Source organism: Tachypleus tridentatus, chromosome 3 (assembly GCF_004210375.1).
Source record: "Tachypleus tridentatus isolate NWPU-2018 chromosome 3, ASM421037v1, whole genome shotgun sequence".
Lineage (NCBI taxonomy): Eukaryota > Metazoa > Arthropoda > Merostomata > Xiphosura > Limulidae > Tachypleus > Tachypleus tridentatus.
The window spans coordinates 17,255,868-17,273,705 of record NC_134827.1 but is presented as its reverse complement, the minus strand read 5'-3'; the positions used below and the strand labels follow the sequence as shown (position 1 = coordinate 17,273,705).

General features: G+C 32.7%; 1 protein-coding gene across 2 annotated transcripts in view; it reads left to right on the top strand.

Annotated features, from left to right (window-relative positions):
• Nucleotides 1-9,029: 9,029 nt before the first annotated feature.
• LOC143246445 (partitioning defective 3 homolog) overlaps nucleotides 9,030-17,838 on the top strand; it is a 95,281-nt gene continuing 86,472 nt past the window's right edge. For both annotated transcript variants that reach the window (XM_076493175.1, XM_076493174.1), the window contains exon 1: nucleotides 9,030-10,167. In XM_076493175.1, the coding sequence (XP_076349290.1) occupies nucleotides 10,048-10,167 (120 nt within the window). In that variant the 5' untranslated portion in view covers nucleotides 9,030-10,047. The remainder of the gene's footprint in view (nucleotides 10,168-17,838) is intronic.

Below are 17,838 nucleotides of genomic sequence, written 5' to 3'. Positions count from 1 at the left end.
AGCAACTCTAGAAGCGAGCTTGACCATCCAAAACCAATGCTGCTTACAACAGCCTGTGTACTAACATGGCGTGTAGCCCCATTTCCCTCGACGAATTATATGTATTTCATAATCTGTTTAATTATCTGTCTATTCAATGATCTGTTTGTCTATTCAAGTTCAGTTATGTAGGGTTTGTCAAAAGCTTCATCCCGATACCTTAGGTGTGGGGGCTAGGCCGTGATCTAGCTAGCATATTCCTTAATCCAGTTCTTGTTACAATACTTGCATATCAAGTAAGAGAATACATGGTATGTATTCTACAAGCGGGTTTTCTCATCATCACTGAAAATTTATTTGAACTTTTTACACTTGTAAATTCTGGGACACGTGTTGATATTCTCGAATAATAAAGTAACTAAATTATATTATTTATAATTATTTCAGTCAAATTATTCATGAAATGTTTTGGCTATATTGAATATGTTTATATGAATAAATGTGTTTGCATTGCCTAAATAATCAACATTCTATCGTTCAGAGTTATGCTAATCCTTGTAAAATTGGCCCAAGATGGCGTGGAACATTATTTTATATACCAAAGTAATTCGTATTTCCCCAAAAGGGGGTACTTGTTTTAATCATTTTCACAAATATACAGTATTGTGTTGTCGGCTAGTTAGTCAGTAGACAATAAAGTTACGTCACCTTAAAGATGTTTAACGTTACAATCTGTGCTGTCGTGACTTCAGTAAAATCTTTGCATGTCATGAATAACAAGAAAATATATGCATTATGTAGGCTACAAAACACAGCACAACATATGAACTTTAAAAGCAAAATAGTGTTTTATTTATTACTCTCAATTTTGGTTATATTTAATAATGAAACAGAACGCTTTGAAGACCCTGCGCTAGTACATATAGCACACTAGTAAATTTATTTTCTTACACGGAATAATTATTAGAATATTTATAAACATAACAGAACACGAGAGGATCTGTCTATTTGAGAATGATCGAACCAGTAATCAAAATGTTGTACCTGTTCTAAAAAGAAATTATTCCTTTCTAAGAAAGTTATAACTTGTAATAAAACAATAATTAACCAGTAAATTAACTCCAGACATAATTATTAATTATCTAAAATTATATTATAAACAGATAATAAAAACTATTAAGTATATACATGGTGAATATTTATAACTCTCTCAATCCTTCACAGAGATAGAGTATTATAATTATTTTTTATTTGCCTACTAATCTCAACAATTTATCACAGCTTGGGCCAAATCTTGTCAACTATACAATGAACTAACAAATACAAAATGTAATTAAACATATTGCATGGTTAAAAAATAACTAGTTAATTATGAATTAACATGCAGTATTTTATTATTTTACAGGCAGGAAGATAGCATTAAAGCAAGGTCGTAAATAACCAACACTTTATACGTATATAAGAATTCATCGCAAAGCCCTGAAATTGTATTTATTAGTGTAAATTAAGATAACACTATCACGTGTGTGTGTGTGTGTGTGTTGTTCTTATAGCAAACCCACATAGGCTATCTACTTAGCCCACCGATGGGAATTGAAGCGCTGTAAATCCGTAGACATACCGCTGTACTGTCGGGTGGCGATAACACTACCCCATACTTAAGACTGTTATACCTTCTTACATCAGAAAAGGTAATAAATCACACTTTTTATCTTGTAAAATAAAAATATTTATTTAATCGAAATCTTTTAAACGCTTCACAGATTAATAACAATTCATTCATTTTTTTTTCATTAACTGTCATAGAAATGAAATAATAGATTATTCTTCTCTCGTTTCGATTGAGTTCAATCGAGTCATTGTTGGAGCAATATTAACCTAGCAACGTGACATGTTTGCTCAGAGAAAATCTTTTTGTTTGTTTGTTTTGAATTTCGCGCAAAGCTACTCAAGGGCTATCTGCGCTAGCCGTCCCTAATTTAGCAGTGTAAAACCAGAGGGAAGTCATCACTACCCACCGCCAACTCTTGGGCTACTCTTTTACCAACAAATAATGAGATTTACCATCACATTATAATGCCTCCAAGTCTGAAAGGAAAAGCATGTTTGGTGCGATGTGGATTCTAATCCGCGACTCTTAGATTACGAGTCGAACGCTTTAACCCACCTGGCCATGCCGGGCCTCTGAAGTATGGATAAAAGTGCTTGCACTCACACACACACATACACAAAAGAATCTCCATCAATAAATTCTTATTAATGTTATCGTGGGTACAAATGCTAAAGCGTGATAAATCTTTTACTGTAAAATATGTTGTATAGAAACGATCACTGTAATTTTATGTTTTGTGGTTTTAAAAGGATTTACATCGATCACTCGACGTGGTTTTGATTGTTAGATAAATGGCGACAGTGGTTAAAGAAAGAAACAATATTGTTTGCTCGAAATAATTTTTCTTTGTAAACAATATGATGTTAGTAAAAAATAATTTGTCATTTGCCACTTTAGTGCATTTCTTACCCCCCACCGACACGTTTTTAGAGCTTCCCATAAACTTGCATACGCAATATGTACTGGTCATATGATCTGTCAAATGTCTGACTACTACCTATAAACGGAAACATGTAGTTATTGCATGGATAATTTGCAAGGCAATGAATAAGAGCAAGGATCGGTTGTACTTTCAATGTAAAATTGAAGTTGGCGCTCTGTTTAACACGAACAACCTTTTCCTAAGGCATTTGTTTTCAGGGGTTATTAAAACTAGTAACTAAAATGAATACGTTTTCTAATAGGAAAAATTGTGATTATCAATTGCTGATGGCTGAGAGGAAAATAATGATTTAATAGATTTGTGAGGTGTAAAAGTCTTTGGGCTGTTTTCATCTGTATGGTCAGGATTTTCTCTGACTATTTCATGTAAATTACGTGACTAAAGCTTTCATATGGCAGCCGATAAAAATGTAAAATAGGAAATTGTGATTTCGATGGTGTTTAGAGAGTAAAACTGCGAACGACGAGTGTCTGAAAACGTAATATGGCCTGATGAATCACATTTCTTCTTTTCCTGTTCTGATGGCATGACGAAGTTATGGAAAACAATGCATGAGGCACTTGGCCATAATTTTGTAGTAAGAATTGAAATCGTTGGTGAACGGATTATGTCTAGAACGTCCCTATGGTCTGGATTGAGACCTGTGTTTATTTAAAAGTTATTGATATTCATAAATCTGTACCTGAACGTTCTTGCTGATCGTGTCCACCTCAAAGCATTTTTACACTGATAGAAAAATAATTTCCCCAAATGATACTACAATCCATCACATTCGTATTAAACTTGTTTAATGAGAACAAACTCACTTCTGCCATAATTAGTTACTGTATCTCTTTGTGATTTGTCCCCAGTGTCACAGCAGTATACCTGAGGACTCACACTACTAGAAACTGCGTTTCAATACCCGTGATGGCAGAGCACAGATAACTCATTGTGTAGTCTTGTGCTTAATTCCAACAAACAAATAACTATTTGTGATTGAAATGAACTTTGACTTTATTGCCGTAATTCTTTGCAGACATATACAGTTACGACAGAAAGTATTCGTACCCCTGCGTCGTAAGTAGTTTTTCCTCATAACTCAAAAAGTATTACAAGTAGGATAATGAAAGTAAGGTTTATTATAAATATTATACTAGCACACATTTACGCAAATTTTAATGTAAATTGAACGACAAATAAATTGTTTATAAACAAATAACCAAACATAGGAGTGGCAGAAAGTGTTCGTGCGTCTATTTTAATGGTCAGTTGTATAGCCTTTCAGGTGAATTACTTGGCGCAATCTCTCCTCATAGCCCTCCATGATCGTTTGACAGTAATCGACTGGTATTTTCTTCCATTCTTCTTTACAGAAGGCCTCTAACTCTTGCAAGTTTTTCGGATGACGCTGATGAACCCTGGTCTTCAACTCATGCCAAAAGTTTTCAATTGGGTTAAGATCGGGTGATTGCGATGGCTATTCCAGAACGCTTATGTGGTTCCTCTCCAACAAGGATTGCACATATTTCGATGTCTGCTTAGTGTCATTGTCGTGCTGGAAGATCCAACGACGCCCAAGCAGCAAGTTCCGAGCATCATTCTTGATATAAGTGCCTAATATATCAACGTACTCTTCTTTTTTCGTGATTCCGTTTACGCGGTGATTGCTGCCTACACCAGAAAAGCTGAAGGAACCCCATAGCATGATCGATCCACCTCCGTGTTTTACTGTAGGAACGGTGTTTTGTGGAAGATTTCGTTCCCCCTTCTTACGGAAAATATAGCGAACATCATTGTGGCCGAAAAGCTCGATTTTAGTCTCGTTTGACCAAAGAATTATCTTCCAATAGGTAAAGGGTTTATCCACATGCTTTCTTGCATACCTCAATCGTGCTTCTAAATGAAGAGGCTTTAAATATGGAGTTCCACGAGGACAGCATGCTTTGAACCCAGAAGAGCGTAACATGTTCGTAACTGTAGAGGTGCTTACTTCAACCCCAGTTTCCCTTACCAGTTTCTGTATGTCATTACGTGTTAAACGAGGGTTCCTACTAACTTCTCTGAGAACCTTCCTCTTGGTTCTCTCTGGAATTTTGGTGGGGCGTCCGGAACGAAGGAGGTTAGTGGTTTATCCTATAAGCTTAAACTTGACAATTATGCTTTGAATAGTAGATTTCGGCACACTAAGTTGTGTAGCAATACCGGAAAGAGACACACGAGACTTGTATTTTACAATAATTCGGTTTTTTTAAATCACTGGACAGTTGTTTCCTGTTTGCCATGATGACCAAGCAGATAATGACGGAGACGACGCTAAATTGCCAGAAGTACATTTTTTGCTGGCTAAATTCCAATAATTATGAACCGAGTGTCTAGTTCTGGAATGGTATAATGTAGTTTATTCGCCAAACTAAACACAATTTTTACGGGAATATCAGTTTTTTTCACACGTTCTGAACTGTACGAACACTTTCTGCTCCTCTTGTTTATGGTTATTTGTTTATAAACAGTTTATTGGTCGTTTAATTTACATAAAAATTTATGTAGATGTGTGTTAGTATAATGTTTATAATATATTTTACTTCTATTAGCCTACTTATGATACTTTTTAAGTTATGAGCAAAACACCACTCGGGACGCAGGGGTACGAACACTTTCTGTCGTAACTGTATGAACCAATTTGAGACTATACGTCTCAATAAGTAGACAAGTATGAAACAAAACATCCGATCATGTGGAGTATGTAAAATACAATCCTACTATTATCGCGACAAAAAATAAAGTCTAACACAACAATAAATATAGTCCTAATACATTTTTTAAAAAACAAATCTCAGCTCTTAACAAATTGTGTAGAATATAGAAGGCCAGGATGTTATTTAAAGGAGCTGTAAAAGCTGAAATATAATTTTGTAAGACAAATGTAACAGTCAGTGGGATTGGATTCCTAAACATTCGGGAATTTCTCTACATTAACCACGATTAATGATGAATAGTGAACATGCCAGTAAAATTAAAAAAAAGTTGCGCTCTAGATATAGGGGCGTATAATTGTAAACACAACCACGTACACGTTTACATTGATTTCTAACTACAACAGTTTGTTTGTCTTGCATTTTCGAGCAAAGCTATCAACGCGAGGCTTATTTGTGCTAGCCATCCCTAATTTAACAGAGTAAGACGAGAGGGAAGGCAGCTAATCATTACCACCAACTCACAGCCAAATCTTGAGGTAATCTTTTATCAACGAATAGTGAAATTAAGCGTCACATTATAATGCCCCCACGGATAAAATGTCGAACATGTTTGATATGAAAGGGAGTCGAACTCGCGACCTTTAAAGTGCGAGTCGAGGACCTTATAAACCTGGCCATGCCGGACCTAACTACAAAACTACTAGTGGAACGCACTGTATTCTTTAAAAACCCTATTCCTTGCGTGTGAATTTGGATGGGTATGGGTGTAGAGCGGAAAATGGACACCAAATAGTCATAGAATCTCACCAAGAAAAACATGTTAGAAATCATCAACATATATGAATAAATGGCATTGAGGAAGAGTTTACATTGGAAATAGTCTTCATGCAAAAGCGCAGTGAGTCAAACACTCTCAATATATGGCAGCTCCACTGTCAGAGGTTAAGTCTCTAGTGGCAACAAGGTTGAAAATATAAATAGAAACAATCAACCTCAAGTGTAAAATCCAGAAAGAACAATAATCCAAGTCAAAGTTCGTTTTCGGTGAATCAGTGACGGACTAGGTCTAAAAATTGGTCCAGACATTTTTGATATACACGTGACCCACACTGAGGGTGTAACGCCTATACTCATTACCACGGAAGCATGCACAATTTGTAGAAATAAAGAACATTTATGAGCTACACTGACCGAATTCGTTTTAAATGTTTCTTTGTACACACAAATGTCGCTTCTACAATGTGCACTATGTTAATATCTTTTATTGCTGTCAAGGCTTTAATTCTATATAAACTGCTGGTACAGGTTTGGCATTTTTGTACTTAAAAAATAGCTTTTGGCAAAGGACACTTGCAGAGAGTGAACGAAAAACCATACTATTTATTCTGTCTGAATTGTTTGATGTGGGTATAGACTATGAAATACCTACGCAAGCATTTTTTTTTTAAGTTAACCACAAACTACACAATGAGCTATCTGTGCTATGCCCACCAGGGTATCGAACCTTGGTTTTTAATGTTGTAAGCCCGCAGACATACTGCTGTGCCACTTGGTGGCTTCGCAGATATACTTCGAATACAATTTGCAATGAGTTCATTTAGTTATTTTAATGTATATATATAAACTAATTTGTTTAGATTTAATGGTGTGGTATACTTCCGACTTGTTTAAAAGTAGTAAATATGTGAATAAAAACATTGTATTTAACTGATATATATATATATATGTGTGTGACATGTCTGGAATGGTTCAATATTAAAATATTAACGTTTCATTATAATGGATTTGTATTTTGTTTTTTTGTCAGAGGATCTTATGTTTTTATCGTAAGAAACTGAAACTTAGATCCTTACTGAAACAAAGAAAAAGACTTTAAATAAGGCCTGCTTCTTCATTCAAATCAGTAAATTCAATAAATAAATATTCGTACGGGTACACCTCTATACTGGCCAGCTGTAAGGCTACGTTCATTCATATAAGCAGCAAGCCACACAAGTAAGAAAATATTGGTGAATTAATTTATGGAATGAACGGAGTTCGTAGGATTAACTCCTTTCCACATCTCTGTACAAATCAAAACTTATTATAGCATATTTTTCTGCTGTCATTAGTACGAACGACTTTGAAGTTCTGGAATGCACTGCTTCTCAGTTGGATCCTGGCCAACTTCAAGATGAAGCTTCTCTCACATATAACTTATGTAAAAGACACAGTCAATAGAAATTTCTAGGCTAGGCCCAACTCATTATATGAATAAGTAAAAATATTTATAATCACAGTACTTGATAGAAGCAAACAATATAGCAGTTCTTACCTGTTGACCACGACTTATTCACCAGTTCTATTTCTACTCTCTTTGCATACCTCACTATTGTCTTCCCTAGATGTTTCTTTTGCCACGATGACCATATATTCTTCTGATGTTGATATATTAAGCTCGTTTCAATGCAAAGATGAACTGTCTAATCATGCAATGAATTTTCCATTGTGAATTTCTGTCATTCCAATTGAGCAACATTTTACTTAATTCTTTTAAAGGTTGTGCCTGAAACCCATAATCTCTTACATAAGAAAAGTAGATAAGGTCTTGAATGCTACAGGCTGTGATAGTATCAGATACTTGTTCATCATGAGTGGACGCGCCTTTCGTGGTTTTCTTCTTCTTCCGAACCCTCTTTACAGGCAGAATGGTCTGTATTTCAAGCTCTCAATTTTCAAGTTTTTGCAGCTTATCATTTGCTCACTCTACAAAATTATGTTCAGTCTTCTCTAGGCCAAAAATTACGTGAAGAATGATTGAAATACCTATTTATATTAATTAAAAAATAAATTAAAAACTTTGCATTGATTTGACCAGTCTATCTCAAATTATTTTTTCCTCCACATTAATGAGATTCAACTCTCAAGTGGCGTAGTTGTATACACCAGTGGATCATAACGCTAAAATTCGTGTTCTGATACCCTCCGTGGGCACGGCACAGTTAGTCCCTTTTGTAGCTTTGTGCTTAAATATAAGCACACACACATAACTAGGGTTTGATTACAAGCACTTTTATAAATGGATAAGTAGAAAAGTTAAATTGCAAATAAGTGAAAATACCAAGCTTATAATATTTTTTATGTATATATTTAGAATAAAGTTTCAATTGTGGTAAAATTATTTTAAAATTTTAAAGAAGCTAAAAGAGGCCCGGCATAACTAGGTGGGTTAAAGCGTTCAACTCGTAATCTGAGAGTCGCGGGTTCGAATCCCCGTCGCACCAAGCATACTTGCCCTTTCAGCCGTGGGGGCGTTATAATGCGACGCTCAATCCCACTATTCGATGGTAAAAAAGAAAAAAATCGCCCAAGAGTTGTTGGTGAGGGGTTGATGACTAGCTGCATTTCCTCTAGTCTTACAGTACTAAATTAAGAACGGCTAGCGCAGATAGCCCTCGAGTAGCTTTGCGAGAAATTCAAACAAACAAACAAACAAATAGTCTTATACAGAGCCGACAATTCTTTTTTCTTGTTTTTCATTTGCAAGCCAATTTGTCATTGTTGGGTGTCAAATACTATGTGTTTTTTTTTTTAAGATTTTGATTTTTGCTTTGCATAAGTATTTATTTCAATAAATCGGTTATATTTCTTGTAATCTGTTTGCTAACTTCAGTTACTCATTTCAAAGTAAAACAAATGAACAAACAATGAAAAACACCACTTTTTGTTTCGTTACTACTCTATTTAAGCGACGTCTATTGTGCTAGATTATTAACTGGTTCGTCGTCTGCTAGCCAATCAAGCGTCGTTTGAAACACCAATAGCCTGTTTCGTTAGGTCAGGCGCGTTTACTAGACGGCTAACCGTTCGTGTTAAGCGAGGTATTATTTTATGTGTTGTTTATTGTTCCATTTCTGACAAAAAATATTTTCTTTTATTATTATCTTTTATTTAGTCGCCTTCAGAAAAAAAGAAATTGTTTTAGTGTTAGTGTAATTTTGTATGTGAAAAAAAAAACAAGTTTTTGTGTGATAGACACTTAGGGATTTTGATGTTCAAACAAGAACCTTTGTCTGAAAACCAACGGGTAAGATTGAAGATGGAAGGCCTGATGGCCGATGACGGCAACTCGTAAGGAAATCTCCGTTCCATGCCAGGTGTGCAAAGATTTAACGGTTATTTATTGGCTGTTATCAAGTAGAAAGATTGAAACAGTGTGGCCTTATCAGTGGAACTGGAATCTTTAGCATGACAATCAAGTTTGGTTAAGAAACACAGTTCTTATTTGGATTTATTTTAAAGAAAAGGTTTAAAAAATAACTTCTCCAAAAATTAATATAAATTATGTTTTAAAGATCATGAAGAAAAAACGAAAGGACCTCAGATTTGAACTTGTCTGTTCCTGGAGAATGCGAGATACTATTTAACTGTGATTAAGAAACCTGTGTCTTTTATGCTAGTATATAATTAATTTACTCAACTTCAAAACCATCAGGCGAGCTTCTGAATAGCTGTGAGATGTTTGGAAGGTAATGAGTAAAGCAATGCAGACGTTAGTAACTAGTTTATTATGTCCGGATTTTCTTTTGATCGTGGTAACTAAATGATGAAGTTTAGAATTATTCTGCTATTTATGTTTTGTTATGCATGATGTAATGACAATCAGCATATTACACTTATCAATATTTTAATAGATGTTAGTAGTTAATTTTATACAACAGTTGTTCACTTGAACAAGTTATCACATTAAATTATAATTTAAAATAAAAGTATTTAAATTGTAAACGATTCAGTATTTAGCTACAGAACGACATTAGTTGTTTTGGAATTACAACATTATCTTGAAGAAAAATAAAATGAAAGTGACTGTGAACTTTGGAGATGTTGGTGTCATAGTACCCTGTGGAGATGGAAATATTCTGGTAAGAGATCTTATGAAGCTTGCCATCACCAGATACAAGAAAGCATCAGCTAAGGTAAGTAATTTAAATTAACAGATTTTTCTGTGGGATTCAATATTTTTAAGAGTATGAAATGAGCAAAGTAGGAATAGGTAGTTCAGCCCATATCTTTAAAACTGGTAATACTAATACCAAGTTGGATAATTCATTAATATTTAAAACAAACTGAAATTATATTCTTTAACTCAAAAACTTAAAAGTTAAGTATATGTTTTTATTTTTGGTTAGTTTTTTTTTTCTTTTAACTATTTTTGGTTAGGCCATCTAGATGTTACAACAAGCATTTAATGAGGTATTACAATAAATCACTGAGTAGGTTAGATGCTCGTGGGATTGGTAAAAAAGAGTGATTAGAAAATTGGCTTTTTATGTGGTGGAAAGCAAAGAGTGGTCGTAGATGCCAATTTTCTGGCTAATATAATTACACTGAGGTATGTTTTGAGATCTTTGTTTATTACTTGTGATAATAATAAGGGTGAATTATTTTGCTGTTGATCGTCAAATCTCAAAAGAATGTAAAATTTACATGTTATTTGTAATAAAACTGTCTACTAATAATTTAGCTGTGGTGGAAGGAGAAATTAATTTTGTTTTCTTTCTTGGAATTTTAAATAAGGAAGCCAACATGGATTAACAACAGGGAAATCTTGTATTAGCAATATGTTACCTTTATTTTAGGGTGTTACTTTTCATGTGAATAACAGACTGGTATGATTAAATTTTTAGAAAGCTTTCAACAAGGTGCTGCACAGAAGTTTAGTTAAAAATAAATACATAAGTGTTAGTGAGGGAAGACTACTTGATTCATGTATAGGGTTCTTAGATGAGAAAAAGCAAAGGCATGTTGTTGGTTGTAATTAATTGATAAATACTGTCTAAATAGACCTTATTTACTAGTGGAGTGTCTTGAAGGGGGGTCAGTGCTCAGATTGTTATTTTTTGTTAAGTACATTAATGATGCAGAGAAGGGCATAATTACTAAACTAAATGTTTACTGCTAACATTAAGATGTTTCTGGTTATCTTGAGGATGTTGAAGTATGACTCAGATCAAGTGATAAATTGGACAAATATTTGGCAAGTTAACTTCATAGTCGGTTTCAGATAATGCACTTGGCTATCCCGTGTTTGTGATTTAACAGATGGAAATTTGTTCATTTGTGTGACAGAAGAACAGGTTCTCAGTATGGTGATTGGAAAGTCACTGAAAGTGTTGAAATGGTAAAGATGAGATAATTTTATGGTGTATTTATATACTTATTGACTGCAAGTTAAAAATGTAATTATATACAAGTGACAAGTTAGGTTTCAGTTCAAAAACTGTGTGCAGTTTTGGTCTCATCTAAGAAAGGGTATTGGTTTTTTGGAAAGGATTCCAGGAAGGGTGCTAGTATCACCCTATGGATGGAAAGGTTTTTATACAAGGCTAGATGGGGACATCTCATTTTTTTGTAAGAAAAGAAGGGTACGGATTGATCTCGGTAAATTTTACAAGATGTTCCAAAACATTAATATGTTAAAGGCATTTATCCACATTCTGAAGCTAATAGGATGATAGGAAGAAGTTTAAGATAGGCTTCAGTTAAGATATTTTTAATAATCTAATAGGTTGGTAGGTTTAGGGAACAAGTTGTGTTAGCAGCAGTGGAGATGAGCACTTTACAGAAGTATGCAAAGGGGATCAAATATGTTCTGAGAAATTGAGAGTTAGTTCAGATTTGTACTGGAGGGTGTGTGTGTGTAAGGACAACCTTGAAAGGCAAAATTATCTCTTGGTGTGTTTGTGTATTATAATATTTCTATCTCATATAAAACTGGTGTAATTTTATTTGGAGTACTCTTTGTGGTTTTACTCCTGTTACCATAAGAATGAGTTACAAGTTTATGAAGTGACTTATTCAGTGTAAGTATGCATTTGGAGTTAGAGTTGTTTTAAAGGATTGTTGGATAAGTGGATATGAAGATCTATGTTTAAATTGAATTGGAAGTTAAATTAGAGGAAGCAGATTTTATTATTTTATTTACAGTAGGTGGACAGAGTGACTTGCCACCCTTTTCTTTCTTTGTTATAGTAGTTTAGGTGAGAATGGTTTTAAGTTTATGTGGAACAATAATAATTACTTTTTATATATCATAAAATAGCAAATATTTTTATTTCCAGCTTTTATTTGCTTTAATTCTCTTGCATTTTTAGTTATAACATTGTATTTCATTTCCGAGGAATACTTATTGATTTAAACCAAATTCTTGACCAGTAATATACAATCCAGCCTTTGTGTTACTTAAGTTGCTTGAAATAGTATTGCACATAAGATTTATATTTTTGTTTATGTTACTTGAAGAATACCCACAATCAAGAAAAGGTAAAACAAAAAAAAAATCTGAAAACTTGAGAGCTTTTGGAAAGTGGGTCCTCCAGAAATAATCAGGTGTTGGGTTTCTTTTTGCTGTTGGTGATTCTGAACTAGTATCACAAGTTATTAAGATCTCAAGGATATTGTATAATAGGAATAATGGTTGCATTATGTTATGAGTATTATAGATGAAGTACAAGACAATAGCCTTTATGCAGTGTACTTGTATTTTGGTTCTAATGTGTCACACAGAATAATTTTTACAAGGCATATATTTTTCAAAGAATAAATATGGCATTTTGATGTAGAAAATAATTAAAACTAACAATAAATATTTGTCATGAAATGTGTAATTACAGTCTTGTTTATTATTATCAGAAGTTTGGAAGTCATTGTTAGCATTTATCTGGGTAATTCAACAGCATTTGAAAATTGCTTTACAGTTGAAATAGTGAATAATTTTATAAAGTTTTTTGTTTGTTTATTAGTTTGTTGTTGTTTTTTTTACAATATTCTGATTTCATTATGTCAACTGTTATCAAACTGTGGGTCGTAAGAGACTCCAAAGGGGGAAGGGGTTGCAAAGGAATTGAAAAGATTCAACAAGTGTCTGTCTGAAGGTGTTCATTTATTTTTGGAAATACAAATATATTCAGAAAGGGTTTTTTCCCCTTAACCCCTTTGCTATCTGGATATACTAAAGGAAAGCATTTTTTAGTTCAGTTTAATTTAAGTTTTCATGCATACAGTATTCTGTAATTGTGAGGTAAGGCAACTGGTTAGCAACACCTACTTTTAACTCTTGGGCTACTCTTTTTTTTTTTTTTTTTGTACCAAATTGTGGGGTTTGACTACCACTGTTATAGAACACTCATGATCTCAAAATACAGAGTAACTTGTTGAGACAAAAGGGCATGCCATGAATTCCTGGATTCAGTGTGGTGCTTTTTAGTGTTTTACATTTTGTGATTTATTTTAAAGTTGTGGAATCATTTAAAAATAAAATGTCTGTGTAGAATTATTGTTATATTAGTATTTTATGTATTTCTAACAGGACTTATTATCTGTTAATTTTTTATTTATCTGACATATGAGAGAAAGTAGGGGGGTGAATGTTCATCCTTACAAAACAGGATTCCAGAGAAAAAAAGTTTGAGATACTTTGTAATATATTCAGATGGTTTGTGACAAAAGGTACAATAGGAGATTTAACAAATTTGCTTTAGTAACTAAGAGACTGATAAGTATACTTGTGATGCTTAACAATAGATTTAAAATTGGCACAGTAATAGAAAGTAGAACATTTTAAATAGTGTTTCTGATTACATTAGCTGTTTATGTATGCCATTGATAATAACAGTGTCAAGTGTGCTGATGGTATGAAATGCTTGGTGAAAATATTATGCAATGTTGTTTCAGGTTGTTTTACATATCCATCATAACTGTAAGACTTTGAAACATCTAAACAGTTAAATATTTAAAGTTATTGTTTTGAAAGTGGAAAATATGCATTGAGAAATCCACTTGGTTATGTGGTGTAATATGTTGCATTACATAAAAAGTAATAAAAACAAACACAATGATAGAGGTTATACCTTCACTCTTAGAACAACCACTGAAGCTAATGATTCAGAGCCAAGTGTAAGTCTTTCTTGTTCATATGCTTATTGTAGAAAAGTGAAGTAACAGTACGAAACATGCCATCAAGCTAGCTCTAGAAGAGAAATAGCTTGTTTGAAAATGTGTGTGTGTGTAGCTGTGTCTAAAGCGAAGGTTATATTTATTAATTTTAGCCATTCAGATGTAGTTGTAAGTATTCCACTGTTCAAACCAAGTTAATATGCATTAAACTTTTTACACTTTTGGATAAACTTTCTGGAAACCTTTCTCACAATTGCAAACTTACTTTATAATAAGCCTGAAACTCAAATGACAGGAAATAACTTATTAAAATGTTCTAACTTTCTAGCTTAATATTCTAATTATCTTAAATGTATAACCCTTCAATACATTAACTTGTAGTTCTGTGGTCACTTCTGTTTAAGGCTACTTCTACATACCTAAAGTAATATACTCTAATGTCATACAGTTTTCTCTACATTTCACTAAAACAAAAGGTGAATGTTTAATCCTGATTGAAATTCACTTTCTTTTTTGCAAGAATTTATAAGTGCTCTTAAGATTCAACTGATGTGAAATAAATATTGCTGTATATAAACATTTCCAACTAAATATTTTGTATTTTCTTTAATTAAGAATTATATTTTTTTTAAAAATGAAATATTGCATAAATCAATCAAAATTATGTAGTAGCTACATTTTTGTATAAATGAAAGGTGGCAGTACAACATTTACTGCCCTTTAAGAGCTTTGAAAGTGATTCCTCAATCAGAAAGAAACTAAAAAATATGGACCTGCATAGAGTTTTATTAATAAGTAAACTAGGAGAGTGAAATTGTTTTGACATTTGAAGCATTTTAGATACTTGTACAAGTTGATTTTAGAATTCCTTTGATAAAGTTAGAAATGAAAACTAATAAAAAGTATTATTGATGCTGACAACATATAAATTTTAAAACCTAGGTACCTTCTTGTTTTTGATCAGCATTACATCTTTCCTTTGAATAATGAACTTCTGGAGTAGTTTTCCTGATAAAGTGTACTGAAATAACTTAATTTCAAGCTAATAGATTGATATTTTATCCATTGGAGTACTTTTCCATTATAGAGCAAATAATCCAGATTGAATGTTATATTTTACATTCACATATCCAACAAAATTATATTATAAGCCCATAACTCTCAAAAAAGAAGCAGTTATGCTTGAGAAGAATTCTTAATCTGGGCAACCAAAATCTACACTTACTATCACTAAAATTAAGATTACTGTTTCAAACCTTATCATCACCATTCAAATAATCATTCTACATTTATATTGTCAAACCTCTTAGCAGTCTCAAGTACCTGAATAAGTTCACTTCTGCGTCTAAAGAAAATGTTTTTTATGAACATATTCCTTTTGTAACAATGAGGTTAATAATGTTTCAAGTACTCTGAGATTTCCCAGAAATCTTACACACGCTTTAAATATCTTTAAGTTACAAAATTTAATTAGATTGCAATCTCTGTTAGCTACAGTCAAAGGACGTCTTTAAGTAAGGTTTCAGACATTAATGAATTGTAACTAAGTTTTCCAAAATACGTATGAAAGTCTTGTCAAACTTTTATACCTCATATGGTTTGTGTGTCTTACTTTAAATGCATTTAACATGTTCTTCCCATATTCACTAAGACTGTTCATTTCCTTCTGAAACAGAAAAAAATCATTTTCCACACATCTTAGTACCACCATCGATGTAGGGTGTACTGTTACTACTGAAGTAGTTATGTTATTGTCCTAACAAAACAAAGAAACTCTTGAGGAACATCACAGCCACATTCTCTTAACCTCAAAATGTTTGTCGGTAACCTCTGTTCTTACCATCAAGGTATTTTTCTGTCTCTCTTATAAGGTTTCAATTCCATAAGAATATAATTTACTAATTAATCTTATGTATCATTCCTAATTAAAATTTTCTGGTAGATGGAATATGAAATATATACTGAAGTGTTCTCATTTAAAAAAACCAAAAAACACCTTTTAAAAGCTGGTAATTTAGTATAGCATGAAAACCCCTTTCTAAAGTAATGCCAATTATCATTTATAAATATTAAGTTTCAGGATAACCTTATATTAAGTATGACTAGTTCCAAAACCTTACCTGCAAGTGATGACAAGTAATATACTAGCTATTTTCAGTTTTTATAGTAACATTTTTATTTTTGAAAATGGAGATAACATTAGTAATCATACAATAAATATATATATTTCTTCTTCATCAAGAACAAAGAAAGGGAAGACCATTGTTTGATATGCCTTGGAAGAATAAATAGTGTCATATCTTTGTGTTTAATAAATAGTAACTTTGTAGTATTTATAACAAGTTTGTCATCCAGAATATTTACTTACAATGTGAAATTTTGCTTCAAGAACTGTTTCATATTCTGGTAGCTAGCAGTCTTCCTAATAATACAGTAATCTGGAGAACAGATTTTGTCTTCCTTAATTTTTATAGATTAGAAATTAAGCAATATTCTTATTTTAAAGTTTTGATATGCTGAATGAGAGACTGTTTTGAATACAAGACTAAAATAAAGAAGACAGACTTGCTTGTTATATTTAGTGCTCTCTCCTTTTTTAAATAAAGACTTTGAGTTGATACTAATATATTTACAGAAGTTAATATGTTTGGCTGGTTATAAAACCTATGAGAGATTTGTTTTAATATTGCAATGTAAAATGTGATACAAGTGAAACGATATTTGTGCCTGGGCCACTTAAAATACACTGATCAATGAGTCATCCGTAATGTTACCTGCAATACAGAAGTTAAGTGACACACTCTTTGTTGAACCAGTATTACATTGAAAAATAAAAGTCCAATTAAATTGCATAGAAAATCTAATGAATGTTAGAAGACACACAAAACAATTAATGGAAATGGTGGAAAATTTTAAAATATGAATATATATGGAGAGAAAGAGATTTTTCAAACAGTTTGAGACAAGGTGATTTGTTAGCTTCCAAAGCTATGTTTACTTCAGGTTTCAATAGTTACTATTAACATTCATGTCTGTATGTTGGTAAAAACACAGTTTGAGGCAGGGTGATTTCTCAGCTGCCAAAGCTATGTTTACTTTAGGTTTTAATAGTAAGTATTAACACTCATGTCTGTATGTTGGTAAAAATGCAATTTGGGGTAGGATTATTCATCAGCTGTCAAATCTTATGTACTTCAGGTTGTAGTAGATACAGTTAACTTATCAGAACAAATTACCTACATATAGTAAAACTAAGAATCAATCTGGTACTGAGTTTAGCCAGTTGAATATACCTTTTTTAATGTTTTTATAAAGATTAGAATACATTGTTTAATCAGTTTGGTATTATTACTGTGAATAATATTTTTTGCCAACATTTCACATGGTCTAAACATGTGCATTAGGTTTCAGCTGATCAGTTTAGTCTGGATTTCAGGAACTGTATTAAAATGTACATATTAGGTTTCAGTTGTCAAAATGCTTCCAGCTTTCAATAATATTGTTTCAAAACACATACATTAGATTTAAGCTGTCAAAAAATAGTTCAAATTTTAAAGATGCTGTATCAAAATATAATGTTGGGTTTAAGCTGTCAAAACTCGTCCAGATTTCAGGACCTTTCACTTACCCTAAAATATCAAGAAACATTTTACTCCTTAGTGTCCAATACAATATACTGCAAATTGTGTTGA